At 43.7% G+C, this 19,169-nt stretch overlaps 1 protein-coding gene across 25 annotated transcripts in view; it reads left to right on the top strand.

Annotated features, from left to right (window-relative positions):
* The window catches only part of BEGAIN (brain enriched guanylate kinase associated), a 359,789-nt gene extending 344,507 nt beyond the window's left edge, over positions 1-15,282 (top strand). For 24 of the 25 annotated variants that reach the window (XM_053284654.1, XM_053284667.1, XM_053284652.1 and 21 more), the window contains 3 exons: positions 1,577-1,684; positions 8,038-8,121; positions 13,067-15,282. In XM_053284654.1, coding sequence (XP_053140629.1) covers positions 1,577-1,684; positions 8,038-8,121; positions 13,067-14,440 — 1,566 coding nt within the window. In that variant the 3' untranslated portion in view covers positions 14,441-15,282. The remainder of the gene's footprint in view (positions 1-1,576; positions 1,685-8,037; positions 8,122-13,066) is intronic. The other variant, XM_053284649.1, reaches the window with a different exon arrangement.
* The last annotated feature ends 3,887 nt before the right edge of the window (positions 15,283-19,169 follow it).

Here is a 19,169-nt window from a genome sequence, read left to right on the forward strand (position 1 = left end):
GAAAAACAGATATAGTCAAATGCCACAGACTGTTTCTGTCTGAGGCTTTCCCAGCTTTTAGTTACAGGTAAAAATACTCAGTAGGTTACAAGAATACTTCAAAAAGCACCCCAGATGAAGTTGGGTCGGCATGCTTTAAAATTTTTGGTTACCCAGATGCAAGGAACAGGTATGTAGGAAAATACAAAAGCACAATTAAAACTTGCAGAGTCTTTTACAATGCCCTGGCTGAATGGACAAAGGCTAGAATTTCTTAGTTTAGTCATGACTAATTTAGTCTGGATGTGGTGCACTGTCAGATTATAAAAGGAAATAGGCCCCAGTTCTTGGAACTGTGATTGGCTGAATCATGCTGCTATTAGAGTCCTCTGCAGTGCCTTTTTTCACTGGCTCTGCACACATAAAACTATCATCTCAGGAAGAAGGCTTAATCTGGAACTTTTCTTCATGGATAGGTTTTTTGTAGAGGAGAACACCCACACATTGAGTTTTCCCCATAGTGCAGTATGAAGCCATCTTATAGACCATGCTTATAGACACATTCATGAAGGATAGGTCTATCAATGGCTACTAATCTGGTGGATATAGGCCACCTCCAGCCTAAGGGGCATGATGTCAGTTGCAGAGGAGCAACAGCAGGAGAGAGGGCATTCCCTCACCACTTTCCTGTGGGCTCCCAGAGGCATCCGGTGGGCCACTGTGAGAAACAGGATGCTGGACTAGATAGGCCTTGGGCCTGATCCAGCAAGGCTGTTCTTATCTATGTTTGGAGCTGAATTACAGCAAATCCAACTGTAGCAGTGAATATAAGAACAGCCCTGCTGGCCCATCCAGTTCAGCATCCTGTTTCACACAGTGGCCCACCAGATGCCTCTGAGAAGCAGAGGTGAGGGACAAGAGGTGAGGGCATGCCCTCTCTGTGGTGACTGGTGGCTAAACAACTTTACTAATGCAATTGAGTCCCATGTGTTTGGAAGTATGTTTGTGTCCTTAAAAAATAGGTTTTTGCTTTTTAACAAAAAGTGTGCACAAACATCATTTCTAAGATCCTTTCTGATATTTGCTTCCAAACTAATAGCCTCTCTTCAAAAGCAATGAAGTTGGGGAAATGTAAAGCTGCTTTTTGACTTAGAGGCATAAATATGGCTTATGCCACGGGTTCGCAAACTTAGGTTCCCAGATGTTGGACTACAACTCCCATCATTCCCAGCTGAAGACCATTGTAGCTGAGGGTCATGGGAGTTGTCTGGGGACCCAAGTTTGAGAAACACTGGCTGATGCTATTTGTGCTATGAATGAATTTTGTGAATGTGAGATAGAAAAGGGAAGAGAAGCAGAATGTTCTTCCTCGCCAGTGTCGGTTTTGCATATGTGTAACAGTCCAATTGCAGCTAAAGCCAATTTTAGCTTCACATGTGGAAGCACACCCCCTCTGACTCAAGGACTCATTTCTTCGTGTGAAATATTAGGGAAGGGAGCAATGGCGTTCTGTACTATTTCTCTTTGGCTTGGAAAACAACCTTCAACGAGGCATGTCTTGTAAAAAAAATATTGACTGGCTTGTTTTTGTACACAGGGTCAACATTATGAAGAAGAAAAGAGAGCTTTAAGCCACGAAATAATAGCCCTCAATAACCATTTGATAGAAGCCAAGGTGACAATTGATAAATTGTCAGAAGATAATGTAAGTACTGAATGGGGGATATTTTTAATGGCCATATACAAAAATAAAAGTCTGAAAGTATGGATTTCTAGTTGTGAAATATTGTGAGGCCGAAGGCTGCTGTGTCTTTCACTTTTATTAATTGCTCACTTCTTTTCTAACCAGCTTCTCTGCTTCAGTGGCTGCTTCTAAAAGGGTTTCCACTGGTCCTAAAACTATAGGAGGGTCAGGAATATTCACACTACCTAGCACAGTCATGGCTGTAAGTTTATAACAACATGTTCTTTCAAACCATATTTTGTACATTTCCTAGTGATGGACAAAGCTTTTTTAAAAAAATTCTGAGATGTATAACTTTGTTCAAAATTGCCACTACCCTTAATTCCCCAAATCTCATTACCCTCCTGACTAATGTGCAGAAAAGGCATATTCACCATGAGCAGAAGACGTCACAGACTTTTGGAGTGTCTTGGTTTAAATCATAATATGAACTTAGTGGAATAAGACTCAGGGCCAGCCCTTCCATATAGTACCCCAAAGCTAACTATGTAAGACAGCAAATGGGGGGGGGGCAGATTTTGAGGCATAGCTTCCCCCGTGCTTCACCTCCCCTAGCTTCTGGCATTAAACCGCCTGCTCCCAAGGGTTTCTGCCCGCTTGACAAGATCATCTTAGGGGACTCTGCTCTGGGTGCCAACAATGAGGGAGGCTAGGTTGTCGTGCACTCGGGACAGGGCCTTCTCTGTTGCTGCCCCCAGACTTTGGAATGCTCTCCCAGTGGCCATTCTCTCCTCAGACTGCGTCACAGTTTTTAGAAAGCTGGTTAAATCTTGGCTTTTTATCCAGGCCTTTACATGATTGTTTTATTGCTTCTTCTGTGTGTTTTTATCCATGTATAGTTTTTCTGTGTTTGTATATTATGTATTTTAATATCAGATTGTTTTTCTATTTTTAGCTAAATATTTTTAACTCATTTTTATTTTATTTTATTTTTATTTTTATAGTGTTTTAACTTTTGTAAACCGCCTTGGGATTGTTTTTAATGAAAGGCGGTATATAAATCTAACAATAAATAAAATAAAAAAATAAATTAAAATCTCTTGGGCCACCACTGCTCATAAAGCAAGTTTGGGTAAATTTGTTGTTTTTGGATTGCAACTCCCATCGTCCCTGGCCACCATGGCCAAAAGCTGGGGCTGGTGGGAGTTGTAGGCCAAAAACACCTACAATTCTGGGCAAGCGTGATGGCCCTCTGGGTTCTTCTCCAGCTCAGATTTTCAGCTCGCCTCTCTCCCTGCCACCCACTCACCTACCCACTTGGCGGCTGCTGTGGGGGTTACTCTAATAAAGGCAGTGGCACCGAAGTAGCTAGGTTTCTTCTACTCATCCTCTTCCTCCTAGGCACCTCGGAAGCTGCTTTATACCGAGTCAGACCATTGGTCCACCTTGCTCAGTATTATCTGCAGACTGGCAGCAGCTCTCCGCAGTTTCAGGCAGGAGTCTCTCTCAGCCCTATATGGAGATGCAAACATGAAGATGCTCTTTCACGGAGCTATGTCCTCACCCCTTAAGGGGAGTTTCTTGCAGCACTCACATGCAGTCACCCATACAAATGCAAACCAAGGTGGACCCTGCTTAGCAAAGGGAATCATTCACACTGGCTACCCCAAGACCAGCTGTCCTCATCCGCCTCTTTCTTTCCCTGTGCCAGGAACAAGTGCTACTGCTGCAGCATCTCAGGTGCCAGGGATGCTGGGAAATAGTGGTAGTTCAAGACCTCTGTGCCTGAGGCAGGGCGTTAAATGCTATCCCCATTGCACACCCCTGCCTTCCTCAGAAGCAGAAGCAGAAAGCAAGAGGTATCTTGCTGCCCTGCTGGCTCTCCAATATTCTGCTGCCTGAGACAACCACCTCACTTCGCCCCATGAAAGGGCCGCCCATGCTGGGAAATGTGGATACTTGCAGTGGAAAGACAGAGGGAATGAAGAGAGAAACCTCCTGCTGACCCCCTTGCCACCACTACCAGAGCTGCTGCTGATCAGAGTAGCCAACACGGCTAAATTGTTTGTTTATTATTTTAGTACTATTTATTATTTACTACAGTTATATCTTGCTCCTCCACCAAGGAGCCCAGAGTGGTGTACAAGTTTATGTCTGTCCTCACAACAACCCTGTGAAGTAGGTTAGGCCAAGAGATAAGTGAGTTTCATGGCCAAACAAGGATTTGAACTCAGGTCTCCCCCATCCTAGTCCAACCCTCTGACCACTAAACCCCATTGGAGTGGACCAGAGGCTGACTCACTATAAGGCAGCTTCCATTTGTCTTCAAAGGAGAGCATTAAGTGCCTCCTCCCCCTGAAATCTCACCATTCCAAAATATTCCTTCCTGAGACAGCTTTTTCCCCAGTTTAAAAATAGCTGATAGGCTACCGTAACACATTTTTGCATGTTTCATGTAGTTTGTCCTTTCGTTTGGTTACAGCTCCTCCAATTCTTTGCCTGCAAATCCTTTTTCTCTTCAATCTTTTTTCTGCTTCCACAATCAAGGACATGCATGTGATGATTGTCAAACAGAGAAGAGGTTTTGAACATAAGAACAGCCCTGCTGGACCAGGCCCAAGGCCTATCTAGTCTAGCATCCCGTTTCACACAGTGGCCCACCAGATGCCTTTGAGAAGCCCACAGGCAAGAGGTGAGGGCATGCCCTCTCTCCTGCTGTTGCTCCCCTGCAACTGGCATTTAGAGGCATCCTCCCTCTGAGGCTGGAGGTGGCCTATAGCCATCAGACTAGTAGCCATTGATAGACCTGACCTCCATTAATTTGTCTACGCCCCTTTAAAAGTCAATAAGAACATAAGTTGGGAGCAGTTGGTGTCGACTCCTGGCGACCACAGAGCCCTGTGGTTTTTCTTTGGTAGAATACAGGAGGGGTTTACCACTGCCATCTCCTGCGCAGTATGAGATGATGCCTTTCAGCATCTTCCTATATCGCTGCTGCCTGATATAGGTATTTCTCATAGTCTGGGACCAGAACCAACCTCTAAATTGCCCTCAGGAGCTATCACAATGCTTATTTCATGTGTGAAATCAAGCCTAGGGTTATTCTTGGTGCATATAATAGATAACAGCCTTTGGGGCAGAAAACATGTTCCACAGGCTCATTCCATTCAAAATAATTATTGTTGCTCACAAATGATTCCCTGCAGCTACACAGGTTGAAGTGAACAACAGCAATTTGTCCTTTGAGGGCCGTGTGGAATGTGTTTCATCCTTGGTTTGAGGCGTCTCTTGATTTCTCTGGGTCACTTTGTTCTTACATTCTGTGCTTTGACAAAACGGAGACCGTGGTGGTGAATTCAAGCAAGCCTTTTCAAGCGGTATCTGCAAAAGAGACGATAAATCCCTATCAGTATAAACCCTTCTATGTAGCCCTATCCAGATTTGAATATAATCCTATCTAGATGTTATTTTTGGAGGCTGTACTCATGTACAGCCTCTGACAGCACACTGTCACACTGGAAGCCCTTTCTCTGGCACATCACTTGCTCACCTTCCCCAGCGGGTCACTCACACTTACACCATTCGTCTGAAGAAGCAAACACTGTAAGCATGATGGCGAGAGTTTCCATGAGCAACAGACTCAGATGCCCGGGGAGTGACCCGCCAGGGAGGGTGTGACTGACTGATGCACCGGGGGAGGTACTTCTGGCGTGCTTTCAGAGGCTGTACTCGCTGTGATTTTTGGTCAAGATAAGCGGATTTTTCTCTGTGCTATTAGGAAGAGACAATAACATCTGGATAGGACTATTATGTTGTTTGGGTGTGCAGATGTCTGAACATTCATACATGTTTTTGTGTGAATAGCTGTACCTGTGTTCATTTTAAAAGTGAACCATGATACAGATAGTGAGTGTGCTGCTGTACCTGCATTCAACATAGTTTGAGAATTACTGTATTTAGCTGTGCCCACTAGACACTTGTTGTTGGAGGGTTGGACATAATGTGTAAATAGGGCTTATGCTACTACATGAGCATAGTTAATTTTGAACAGTTATGAAATTTGCTACCAATTCTAGCTACCTCTGAAGAAACATCATGTACAGTATGCTGCATATGTCAGTAGCTGACAAATTAAGCTGAAAACATTTTGCAGTTAAGGAGCTGAGGTGTTGTTATCACACCTGTTATGTCAAGCAAATTACAAAGCACAAGTCCCAATTTTCCTTCAGTTTAGACTTCAGGGGCCGCATGAATGCCAAGAACTCTTTAATACGATCATGTTGCATCAGTTGCCTCACTTTTCCAAGTGCTGAGAAGTTCCAGAGGCTTACAATATGTCTTCAATTTTGTTTTGCCTTGGAAGAGAAAGCGGTTTTCTGGTGGGCAGCATCTGGAGTAACACTACCCTCATATTAGAATGTTGCATGCACATAAAGTGTATTGATCTCCCTTCCCTGTTGTCCTCAATGCCTCACACAAATATGTCCTTGAAGGCTAGGAGATCCTCAGAGACCTACATCGGGGGCAGCAGAGGGGAAGGGGGATTGGCATTGCTCATTTGCGTAAGTCCATCAGATATATTCAAGCAATTTCTTTAATTCTGGAGGTGAACTAAGCAACAGAACAGTTCATGTTGAAGCTGGCTAAATGGATGCTGGTCATCACCTCCAGAGGCCTTTTATGGTCTCCAAACAACAGGAGCTCCTCTCTGACTTGAGCTAGGGTTACCACTCATATATAATTTTTGAAAGCCCTATCCATTATCAGTAGAAAAGAAAGCTTTATTATGGTCAAAGTTTGCCTATGATTTCTGGTAAGCTAGAATTGTGTGTGCAATGACCTTCAGTTAGTACTGCTTTCAGTGACTGACATGATGAGGAAAATTCCTCCACGGAAATTAAAAGGATAAATTAGACAATGTCTAACTTGTCCTTTTAATGTCAACGGGTTTACTTTGAGTGATTTTCCTCATTGTGTCGGCCAATAAGTGTCTGAGGGAGAAAAAGGAAAATCTGAAGGCAGCTAATAAATCGAAACATGCATAAGCTTAAGTTCTTTTGTGCAAATGTAATGTGTACATTTTTTTGTTTATCATTCTCATTCTGATAATTGAAATTGGTTTCTAGAATAATAAGGGGCTATAACAGTGCCATTAGTTGCCTCTTTTACAACATTGCATTTAATAACTAAATAAACAATGGTTGACAGATGACTGAGTAGTCTACAGAAATTAAGCAGTCCTTTAGATTAACTCCTGAGTAGTACTATTTGTAGCTGGATGTCAGTCAAGTCTGGGTGTCAGTCAAGATTATATAGTTGCTATGACCAATGGTTGACTCAAACCGATCATCTATCATCATTATACCTGGTGATAATAAATAAACTGCATGCAATAATAACATGCGTGATGTCCTCCTCAATTTGTCCTCTGACATGTTCAGTGACTGGACTGCCAATAATTTACCAGATGGAAACATGTCATCTGTGATTAAACAGCTGCCATGACCAAAGGTCTAATTCAAGCCATCCACCTATCATTGTTATTCTTGGTAGGGGTGTGCGAACAGGTTCGGAACTGAACCGGTTCAACTTTGAGCCAGTTCAGTTTGACAGTTCAGGGTCAAACTGAACCACCCCTGGTTCTGCTCGACCCCAGACTGAACCTCCCCCAGCAGTTAGTGGGGTTTGCAGACCAAAATTTTTTTTAATGGTCTTGACCCAGGCCACACAAGGGCCATTTGTGCATGTGCGGCAGCCTCCAAAATGGCCACTGTGCCAGGGGAAAGGCCCAGAAAGGGCCGAAGAAGAAAGGGTGATGGGTGCATAATGGAGGTTGGCGAGGGAGGGGTTGCTTCAGAGAAGCCCCCTGGAGAAGGTAACTTGAAAATATACCAGGGGGGTTTGAGGGGGTCCCAGACGCAACTGGCCTGGCCCAGTTCGGGTCCGGTTTGGACTTGAACAACTTGAACTAAACTGGGCCAGCCAGTTTTGTGCACATCCCTAATACTTGGTTGTGATAATGAACCCATTGATGTCCTTCATGGTTTGCCCATGATATGGTCAATGATTGGACAATCCATAATTTGTCAGATGAAAATGTAATATCCTTAAGGCAAAGACAGTCCTGCATAGCAGAATGGGCTAGATATCACCCTCCAACCACAAAGTTCCCAGATCCCATAAAGATTGCCTTCATACTCCATGGACCATTCAGCAGTTCCTACTCTTGTCACTGGATCAACCTCTTTCTTGAATTTGGAACATCAAGCATGTGTTTCACTTTCCCAGAACATGGGGACTGGAATGCTCAGTTTTAGTTGCTGGCTACAACAATCAAACTTATATATAAATCTCATTTTGTGTTGTTTTTGCAGGAGCTCTATAGAAAGGATTGCAATTTAGCTGCTCAGCTGCTCCAGTGTAGCAAGAATTACGACAGGGCGCATAAACTTTCTGAGGTAATGTAAATTAACGTATCTTTTAAATTAACTAAATTAACAGCTATCATGGCCTGCTTCTGCTCCTTGGGACCAGTAGAAGAGAGAGGACAGGATGGACAACCTAAGAACATCCCTGCTGGATCAGGCCTATCTAGTCCAGCATCCTGTTTCACACAATGACCACCAGATGCCTCCGAGAAGCCCACAGGCAAGAGGGCATGCCCTCTCTCCTGCTGTTGCTCCCCTGCAACTGCTATTCAGAGGCTTCTTGCCTCTGAGGCTGGAGATGGCCTATAGCCCTCAGACTAGTAAACCTGCCCTCCATGAATTTGTCTAAGCCCATTTAAAGCCATCAAAGCTAATGACCATTACCACATCCTGTGGCAGGGAATTCCATAGATTAATTACATGCCATGTGAAAAAGTATTTCTTTTCATTGATCCTAAATTTCCAGGCCTTCAGTTTCATGGGATGGCCATTGGTTCTAGTGTTGTGAGAGAGGAAATTTTTTAAAATTTCTATCCATTCTCTCTACTCCATGCCTAATTTCATACACCTCAATCATGTCCGCTCATAGTAGACTCTTTTCCCAAACTAAAAAGCCCCAGATGCTGTAGCCTTGCCTCATACAGAAGGAAGGGCCAGTCAAGTTAGAGATAGAAGTGGAAGGAATGGAGAAAGTTAACAAGGGTGAGGATAATGTATGATTTAATTAGCATCAGCAATCTGCTAGGATATGGGACAGCACTCACTAAGGAGCAAAGAATGGATGGGGCTGTCATCTATGGATGACACAGCAGTGGGGATAGGCTAAGAGTGAAGGAAGCTATACTGAAACCAAATAGCTGCAAGGCCAAGTTGAAAGGGGCCATCATTCATTAGGTAGGTGCCACAGATCATAAGAACAGCCCTGCGGGATCAGGCCCAAGGCCCATCTAGTCCAGCATCCTGTTTCACACAGTGGCCCACCAGATGCCGCTGGAAGCCACAGGCAGGAGTTGAGGGCATGCCCTCTCTCCTGCTGTTACTCTCCTGAAACTGGTACTCAGAGGCATCCTGCCTGTGAGGTTGGAGGTGGCCTATAACCCTCCAACTAGTAGCCACTGATAGACCTCTCCTCCATGAAGTTATCCAAAACCCTCTTAAAGCCATCCAGGTTGATGGCTGTCACCACATCTTGTGGCAGATAATTCCACAAGTTGATAATGTGTGAAAAAGTACCTCCGTTCGTTGCTCCTAAATTTCCCGGCAATCAGTTTCAAGGGATGACCCCTGGTTCTAGTGTTATGTGAGAGGGAGATGAATTTCTCTCTATCCACTTTCTCCACACCATGCATGATTGCATGGTTCAGTGGCAGAGCACATGTTATGAATGCAAAAGTTTCCAGGTTCAATCCCTGGTATCTCCAACTTAAAAGGGTCTCAGGTAGGAAGTACTGGGAAAGGCCTCAGACAAAGTCCAGGACTGCTGCTGCCAGTTGGAGTAGGTACCACTTCAAGATGGACTGTAGGGATGTGCAAATGGTTTGAACTGGTTTGAATTCGATTTTCAATGACAAACCATGAATCCACTCTCATTTGCTACCAAAGAATCTACACTCAGAACACCTCAGAAACAACAAAACCCTGCACCCCATGGGTTAGCAACCCATGGGGGTGGTTGACATCCTATGTGCACTACACCACCACTCGCTCTGGGCCACCCCGGCACCCCTCAAATGCAGTTATGGGGCTGTTGAAACCTCCATTCTTCCTTATGGAGAACAACCTTAAAGACGCATAAACTTCAAAAATCACTTAAAAATCAGCCCTTTGCCCAATTCCTTTCAAATAATTCTGGTAGCTTCCTTGCCCCCCTTGGGCACTATCACCTACCACACTCTGCTCTAGGCCACCCCTTTGCCCCTGACATGAAGCTATACATTTGCTGCAATCCTCATTATTCCCTATGAGGAATTCAAAAATACTTTTAAAATTCACCAATAATCAGAGGAGTGTCTGATTGCCTTGGAGTTTGGTGGGGGATAGACACCCCTGGATGCCTACCATCCACCCCACTTTTGTGCCCCTGGGTGCTCCACAATAGGGGATAATGGGCTGGTTTGAGTCCCATTATACCCTTTGAGAAAAATAATTAAAAATATCTCAAATATTCATAAAAAATTGTAGGAGTGACCAATTGCTTTTGGGTTTGGGTGGTAGTTGGCACCCTTGGGTGCTTCACAATAGGTAATAATGGGCTGGTTCGAGTGAAAGAGAGAAAAAATAAAAATAAAATCCAAAAATTCATTTTAAAAATCGTACAAGTGTCCGATTGCTTTGGAGGTTGGGTGGTAGGTACCCATGGGGGTTTGAACCAGTTCAAACCAGTTCGAAATGTTTCAAAACAGTTCCAATTCTAACCAAACCAGGGGGGTTCGAGTAAAACCAGAACTGAACTCCCCCCTCCCAGTGCGAACTCAGTTCGAATTTGAACCAAACTGGGTGAACTGGTTTTGTGCACAACCCTAATAGACTACAGTTCAGATTCAGTAGGAGGCAGTGTCATATGGAAAACTAGGGAGGGAAAGTTAGTTTCCCCAAAATGAACCCAGTGGCTCCTGTGGTTTGATGAGAGTGTGGCAGGGATGTCGTCAGTACTTTGCCTGTGGCAGCAAGATAATTAAGACCTGCTGCCCAATGATTGCCTAGACTGAAATGACCATATCTACATGCTCTTCTCAAGAGTTTCACAGAAGCAACTATTGGCTTCCGCTGGAGACACAATACTGGGCTAGATGAATCCTTAGACTGATCCAGTACAGGCGGTTCCTATTTTCTTATGTTGACTTGATTCAGAGGTGTAGCAAGGTTGGAATGAGCCCTGGGACAGGTCCTCTCCTTCCATCTCCATGTATTGAATATAGAGTACCCAAGAACTGGGACCTCCAATAACTAACCTATAAATAAATAAATAACTCCAACCGTCCAATAACTAAATCTTGCCAAAGATGGTGGTAAGAAAATACAAATCTTTTAAGTGTGATCCCAGGGACTCCCCCTTTTCTGAAGCCTTTTGGCCAAGACTCCACCCCTCCCTCCTCTTCTCCTCGTGATTGGCTGGTAGTGTCCAGGCTCAGCCCACTCCTGCCTCAGCTTGACCAACCTGACCGACATGATTCCTAAGAACAAGAGAACTGTTTCTGCTGCCTGCGCTCCACCAGGGTTTTGTTTGTGTCTCCCCAGTCCTCCTGGGAGATTTCAGGCTGCTTCCTTTCCCCTTCAGCAGAAATGGGAAAACTACTTATTTTGATGTGAGCCTGATAAGGACTACTAGTTTCAGTTTTGTTTTCACTGTTCTTCCTACCAGCCTCACAACTATCAATCAATAGGCTAATGAAGCACAAATTGTGGTGTTTGATACAGATTGTTAAAGTTTGACAGGGAAAACATCAGAGCTTGTGAACATATGCTAAAACACAAATGGTTTTTTAAGCAGAAGAGTGCCTTCTAACCCCCCTCTCTCTTTCTCTGTCTCTGTCTCTCTCATTTTGTTTTTACAGTAATATAAAACAATTAGGACAGAGTATTTTCATATGTCCGACACGGGAGTTGTACTGAATTAGCATCAAGCTGTGATCATGTCTTTTTCATGTTTTGTGTTTTCATTCATCCTCACTGCAAAGCAATGCCAACATTGGCTAGAAAATGCTGTTCATCACCCACATTTTGGGAGGAGGAAGCAACCACATTTGTCTACCACCAGAGTTCTGTGGCACTCCAATGTTAACCATGGCCCAGTTCAACTAGATGGGCACATTCCCCTCAATATACTCTAGAAATTGTCAAGAGTAACTGAATTAATCTGATATGTTAAACATTAATCTGGATTCTGGGTTGGGCTTCTTGACCATGGGGTCTGGCAAAGATATGATCACTGCATGTGAAGGTTTCGAAGATGAGGGCTGGCTGCGGCTTGCAAGCCACAAAGGAGACCTTCCTCTGCTCCAAGTTACCTACTAGAGGCAATTGGGTCAGCAAGAAAAGCTCTATGGATGGCCTGAAGGCCTCAGCAGAACATCAGGCTTTGGGTACCGCTGTGCCCCTGCAGCGCCTCTTGGGAAGCTGAGAGTTATGGTCCATATAGCACAAAAACCATCCTTCAGTTGCTCCAGTGACAACCTTGACCATGTACAAAGTTCGTTAATTAAATCTGAATTTGGTAACTCAATAACAGGCTGATAGTGAGTGTTTAGTAAAGAGAATTCCTAGAATTTTTGAATCTACTTGAATGCATTATTCCCCCAAAATAGTTCATTAAAATGAGTCAAGCCTGCTTCTGTAGACAATGCTCTCTATATTTGACAAGGTAACAGCTCCTTTTCCTGAAAACTGTTTTTAGCAATATTGTCTCATAGTAAAAACCCAACACAATAATATGGCATTACAGACCCATTTAAACTTCACAGATAATGTGTTTCTCTACTTATCTCCCCACACTACAGTATGGACTTCTTGCCACTGTTGAGCCCCATACTTAGAAAATGTTGACTACACCATGGAGCACAAATGTATTTTTGGGATACGGTTCATAACCATGTTTACATTCAAAATGGAAATACGTGAAAATTAATTGAAATGTGCTAATGTGTTTCCTTGCTTTAAAATAATTGGTCTATGGAAGGTTAAGAAGAATTAAAAGGGAAGTGTTAAGAATCATAAGCTCTCCCAAACCTATGGGATAGGGTGGGATATAAATTAAAATCAGTGAACAGATAAAATCTTTAAGCCCAGACAATCAGCCATATTGCATGTCTGAACCAACTTTTCATTGAGGAAAGCAAATAGATTATCCTTCCATTTCTAGAGTTGTGTTGGACTTTAAGCAGCTGGGTCTTCTGAGCCATAAACCATATCTTCAGAACTTCCGGGTGTCTGATCTACATTCACCCATATTTTCCCCACTCTCTCCTGTTTCTTGCAGCTGCCATCTGAATTTCAGGAACGTGTCAGCATCCATCTGGAGAAACATGGATGTAGCCTTTCAGTACCTCTGTGTCACACATCATTTGCGGACAACATACCAACTTGTGTCATTGCAAAAGTGCTGGAAAAGCCTGACCCAAACAGCCTCTCCTCACACTTGTCAAGTTCATCGACCAGAGATATTGCCTTCCAGGACTGTGTTGGGAAACTTGGCCAAAGGCCTCAGTATAAATCTGACATCTACTGCAGCGACACAGCTCTTTACTGCCCTGAAGAGAGAAGAAGAGAAAGGAGGCAGAGTGTTGACATGCAAGTGAAAGACGTTGGGTTCTTGAGGTCCCAGAACTCCACTGATAGCACAGTGGAAGAAGATGGCTTCCATTCCAGCTTCTCTCATGAAGCGTTTCCAGAATATATTACCTCTCTGCCTACTTCTAGCTCCTACTCCAGCTTCAGTGTCACATCTGAGGAGAAGGAGAATGCCCAAGCCAGCACACTGACGGCCTCCCAGCAAGCAATCTACCTGAGCAGCCGCAATGAGATGTTTGAGAGGAAGCCATCTTCAGGTTATGACCACCAGGGGAGTCCAAGGTTTGCCAAGTCAAAATCCATCCAGCACATGGAGTTGGCCGACGACAATGAGAACTCCCCCTCCTTCACCAGGACTATGTCGCCTTATGCAAGTGAGCCTTATCATTTCTCGGCCATAACTACTCAGCAAGCATTAGCCTCTCAGAAAATGCGCAGCGAATGCAGGAACACCCATCTGTCCGAAGAAGACCTCCCGGGACGGTGGAGGCAGCTGAGCGTTGAGGATATTGGTGCATATTCTTACAGGAACAGTGGTAGGCTTTCACCCTGCAGCTTTTCAGAGCAGTATTATAGGAGCCCCATAAAGAAAGCAGACAGCCGGTCAAGTCCCATTTATGCTAGTTACAAAGCTGATAGCTTCTCCGAGGGAGATGATATTTGTCAGAGTAGACTTGTGGATTCTTGCTTCCTGAGAACAGACAGTGGTCTAAATATTGATATCAGCACCAGCTGTAAACAGGACAAGCTGTCCTCATACAAAACAAAAGACCTGAGAGACAAAAAAAATGAAAGAATCACAGTCCAGGTGTGCAGTAGCAAAAGCATCGAAGGCAGCCCAGTGTTGAAAAGAGAGTATGTTGATGTTAGTCCCAACAGTTCAGCTGAGTCCCTCAACCATAGTTCTATGGAGGCATCGGAGATCCATCAGTCTTCCATTGAGCAAGGCAGCCATTCAAGTCTTCATAGCAAACAGCAGCAATTTCAACGGACTGGAAGTACTGGCTTGAGTCGGAAGGACAGCCTAACAAAAGCACAATTGTACGGAACCCTCCTAAATTAAACATCTTCCAAAGCTGCAATAAGGAGACACAACCAAGACACAAGGGAGACAAAGATGGCATTTGATACTTGCATATGGTAGACTGCTGAGAAACAGAATTATTATAAAATATATATTCATATTCACAATGGTACTGTTTTAAGGGGACAAAAACAATCTAAATCTGATTTAAAAACATTACACAGCACTTTTCACATGATGACTTTTCCATCTTGGATACCAACCCTTTGCCCACTTTTATAACCTGAGATATTTTTATAAACAAAATCGTATTTATTAGACAGTCCTTAGTATTCTCAAGCGCTTTGAGTGATATTTTTTGTTCCCTTCAAGTAGGTTTCTTATTTATTTTTTGTGCATGAGGCCACCTGTGCCTAAACCTTTGGAGGACAGGGAGAGGGAGAAAGAGAGGCAGAAGGAGAGAGAGAGAGAGAGAGAGAGAGAGAGAGAGAGAGTCCTTATCACAATGACAAATCAAACCCCTATAAGATTATTTTTAAAAAGTGAATTGTGTGCGGTGCAAGATATACAAGAATGGTTGTGTTATAAAGAAGTCTATTTTTTAAATGAAATGGAACAGAATTGACCCACTAACTTCTTTAATACAAACGTATTTGGGAATAAAAAGAATTGGAAAAAATGCACAAAGTGATACAGATAGTTTGGTTCGTCTGTTCCGCTGTGTTTCTACTTCCCCCCCGTACACTACCTCAAAACTAATTGAGGATTTATTTGTCACCTATTTTTCTGTAGGCTTGCATTTATATTGTCTCAAATGCATGGAGTGTCATAATTAGTACTGTATTTTGCATTACTTAATAAAAAGACACCAGTGGAAGAGGTTTGATTTTCTTTCTCTCTCATTAAAAGACGTTCTGAGGCAATGCTGAGTATTGTTTTCAATGGAGTCAGTTTGGAATGGTGAACATGGGGACCACCATAATAAAGCCATCATCAATTAAGCAATAAAAACAAAAAAGATGCAACCACAGATATACAAAATCAGAAACAGATACATTTAAGAACGCCTCTACTGAAAAGCACAGGGGAGTAATATTGTTTTTATTTGACACCTAAAGGCATTGAGAAATGAAGCCAGTCAGATCTTCTGGGGCAGATAATTCCTATTGCCTGGGCACCACCACTAAAAGTCCCTATCCCATGTGGAATATCCCATGTAGAAGTCCCTATCTCTGTGGAACACAGATCAGGGCCTCCTTTGAAGCCCCATTCCCTGTATAGTCTTCTCTATAGTCCAAGTGCTGCTGTCAGCATTCACATGGATAGGCACAACATCCCATGACCAAAACCACAAACAAATAGAAGGTGAAATGTCTAAGAAAGTAGCCCTCACTGGTTTGTTTAGGACTGCAGCAGGGATTCAGTGCTCTGTTCTGCTAAAACACTGAAGGATCATTGGAATTATCAAGGAGACTAAAAATGATAATGAAAAAGGTTAAGAAGGAATGGCACGCAAGGAAAACTTGAATGAGTGATGTTTGGTCTGCATAGAGAAAAAGAGATCGAAAAATGGGACAGACTGTTCAAATATTTAAGAGACTGTTATAAACAAGATAGAAATCCAACCTTCTCCTTTTAGCCAGAGGCAAAGTACATTAGATAGAAACCAATGTGGAAGACATCTTTGGATGGGTAAAGAGCTTCTGCAGAGCTATGCTTCAGCTTCTGCGGTACAGAAGGGAGATGATTCTGCAGACCACTATGAACTTAGGTTACTGTTATTGCTATTTCATAAACAGGATCATGACCAGGTGGCAAGCTGTGCTGGGATCCAACTCAGAAGTATAAGTCCACCACAGGCCACTGAACCAGAGACAGATGTTGGGCCCTGAGTGGAAATGATATAGATTATCATATAAATATGTTTAGCCTCACATTCCTTGGCTAGTTTTCTAATAATTGCCAAATATCTTTACTTGTCAACAACCACAATATTAAGGCTTACATAATATAGGTTGTGTAATTGGCATTGTGAAGATACAGGGTCACTTCAGGCGATGCCATCCCTCCCCACAAGATTAGGAAGGGAACATACCAAGAGTACACCCACCATGACATCCTACATAGACATCCTGGTGTCCTCCTGACACATCCCTTTATCACGTGGGGTCGTGGGGTGGGGCTCTTTATCTGAATGGGCTCTCTACACTTGTCTAAGTACGTGTTTGGGGTGCATGTGAAAAGGCCATTCACATGATTGTGTGACCCATGTGATAAAGGGATATACCGGGAGGTTGTTGTGACATCATCCTCCATGGATGTCCCGATCTGCATGTACACTTGGCACAGCCCCTTCCTAAATGTGTGGGCAGGGACTGTATCATTCAAACCAGCACAAAGTAAACTAGGGTTGTTCATGTTTGTTGGTTGCTAGGAGAAGTCTGTCTTTAAGGGGCATGGCTTAAGCTATTGGTAGCTGTGAAGAGAAAAGGCTGGTGGGAAAGGAGCAGTTGGAGAAGGATAATTAGATAGGTGCTTGAAGAGAGAGAGAGCTGAAGTCAGGGCAGGAAAACAAGGGGCTTGCTAGGAGGCAAGTCTGCTAAGAAGAAAAGAATCAAAGTTGAGGGGCAAGGCAGATTGGAAGAAGGAGAACACTACTGGCAGGTGGAAACAGGAGGGAGGAGAAAGCAAAGGATCAGGTCTTTGGGATCCTTCCAAGCATCTTTCAGAGTAAGGATGTGCACAAACCGAGGTGTGAGCACTGGTTCGGCACCCTGGGGAGAGGAGCGGGGAGCGGAAGCTTTAAGAAAGAGGAGAGCAGGTGCTGCCCCATGCAGCTTTGTGCTGGCACGGTGCTCATCCCAAGTAGCCAGCAGCATGCAGCAACAGCATGCATATGGCATCCATGCATGCACGGGTGCCATTTGCAAGGTTAGCATGGTGTTGCTGGCCACGCAAATGGCGCATGCGCAGATGCCCTGTGTTTGGCCTTTGTCTGAACCAGTTCAGCACCAAACCAGTGCTTGAACTTCAGTTCATGCATGCATACCATTATTTCAAAGAGGCACACAGTTATCTCAGAATGCCAGAGCCTGATACAAGGTGATAGTGGAAAGTTCTGTACAAGGTAAGGATTCCTTGAGGAACCTGCCCAATAGCTCAGCACCCTAGAGCAGAAAGAAGTGGCTGTATTTAATAGGTTTTTTTAAAAAATCAGCTGAACGCTGAGAAAGAAAAATCAGTAAGTATTAGCATCTGTAATTTAGAAAGATATAAGAAGTCACTTCTTTAAGAACCTATAAATAGTTATATATAGACTGGGATTTAGGAGGGGGCCTAAAGTTATACAAGTTTTCATATAAACTTGTACTTTTATTATGGTCTCCTGCTTTGGTTCATCTTCATTTCTAATGCCATAAACTGCTACAGGAATTTGGGAAAAGGAAGATAGATAGATAGATAGATAGATAGATAGATAGATAGATAGATAGATAGATAGATAGATAGACATCATGGATGAGTATACAGACATGTTTGAGTGTACAGACATCATGCACATACTCGTAAACATGCTTGTGCGGATAATTGTACTCTTTGTTCCTTTTAAAGTAAATGTGAGTACAGGCCTCTGAAATGCATGGTGCTGATAGGAAGTGTACAGTTGTACCTGCATTCAACATAACATGTGAATAATTGTACCCTTCAGTAGAGATCTCTACTTCTGTACACTCATTGTATGTATGTTGAACATAACTTCTGGACAGGGCAAGGATTATCTGTACAGTAGCCTGTTGAGGATCCTTTACAGGCACTAAGGACTTTACTACTGAACATGCAGATACATGTAATTTTAAATTTAGTGTACCATTTTCCTCCACTGGGAAAAGTTGCTTCAGGAGGGTGGGGGGACTGGAAATGGGGCAGTGTTGGGAGGGAAAGGGTTGCTTTCCTAACAGCAACAGTGCAACCACACATTTTAAATTCTCCTCCCCCAGCTGCTGCTCCAGCACAGGATTTCAAGTCATGCTTGTCCTCACAAAGCAGCAGACAAGGAAAAGGCTAAGAACCATCTCTTTGCTGCTTCACCATCCCGAATATCCCTTTCCCACAAAGACTTTTTCTGGCAGGGCAATTGGCTATACACATTTGTGTGCGTTCTAACATGTGGTTGGGCCCTGAAGTCAGTTGCCCATTATGCAGATTTAAAATGTGCTGACAGTTCCCACATTAGAATCACTGCATCTGAATACAGATTTTTAAAGCTTTAAAATAGGGGCAGCCCTTTCATGAGGCAAGGTGAGGCAGTCGCCTCAGGCAGCAGATTATTGGGGTGCCAGCAGGGTGGCAAAATACCCTCACCTTGGAGCAGAAATTTGGGACCAATCCAACCCTTGCAAGACCCTCTCCTCACATTCCTTGTAAAGCTGCAAGAACAGGAGGAGATGAGAGGAGGCTGCTGGCAACCTTCATCCCTCCCACCACCATGTCCCACTTCCAAAACTTGCAAGGGTTCATTTTGAAAGGGATCTGGCCCCCACTAGGGTCATGGGGCAAGGCAGCATTTGGCACCGTACCACAATATCCTGGGCCACCCTTGCTTTAGAAGAAAGCTGCAAAACCTGCATCCTCCAGCTGCAGTTGGACTACAACTCTGGCGATTAGTCACGTTGGCGGAACTGTAGTCTAACAACAGCTGGAGGGCCAAAGAGTTGTGCAGCCCTGCTTTAATGTGTTGCAGCTGAAATCCCCCCTCCCCAAGTTTATGATA

This window comes from Hemicordylus capensis, chromosome 1 (genome assembly GCF_027244095.1).
Source record: "Hemicordylus capensis ecotype Gifberg chromosome 1, rHemCap1.1.pri, whole genome shotgun sequence".
Taxonomy (NCBI): Eukaryota; Metazoa; Chordata; class Lepidosauria; order Squamata; family Cordylidae; genus Hemicordylus; species Hemicordylus capensis.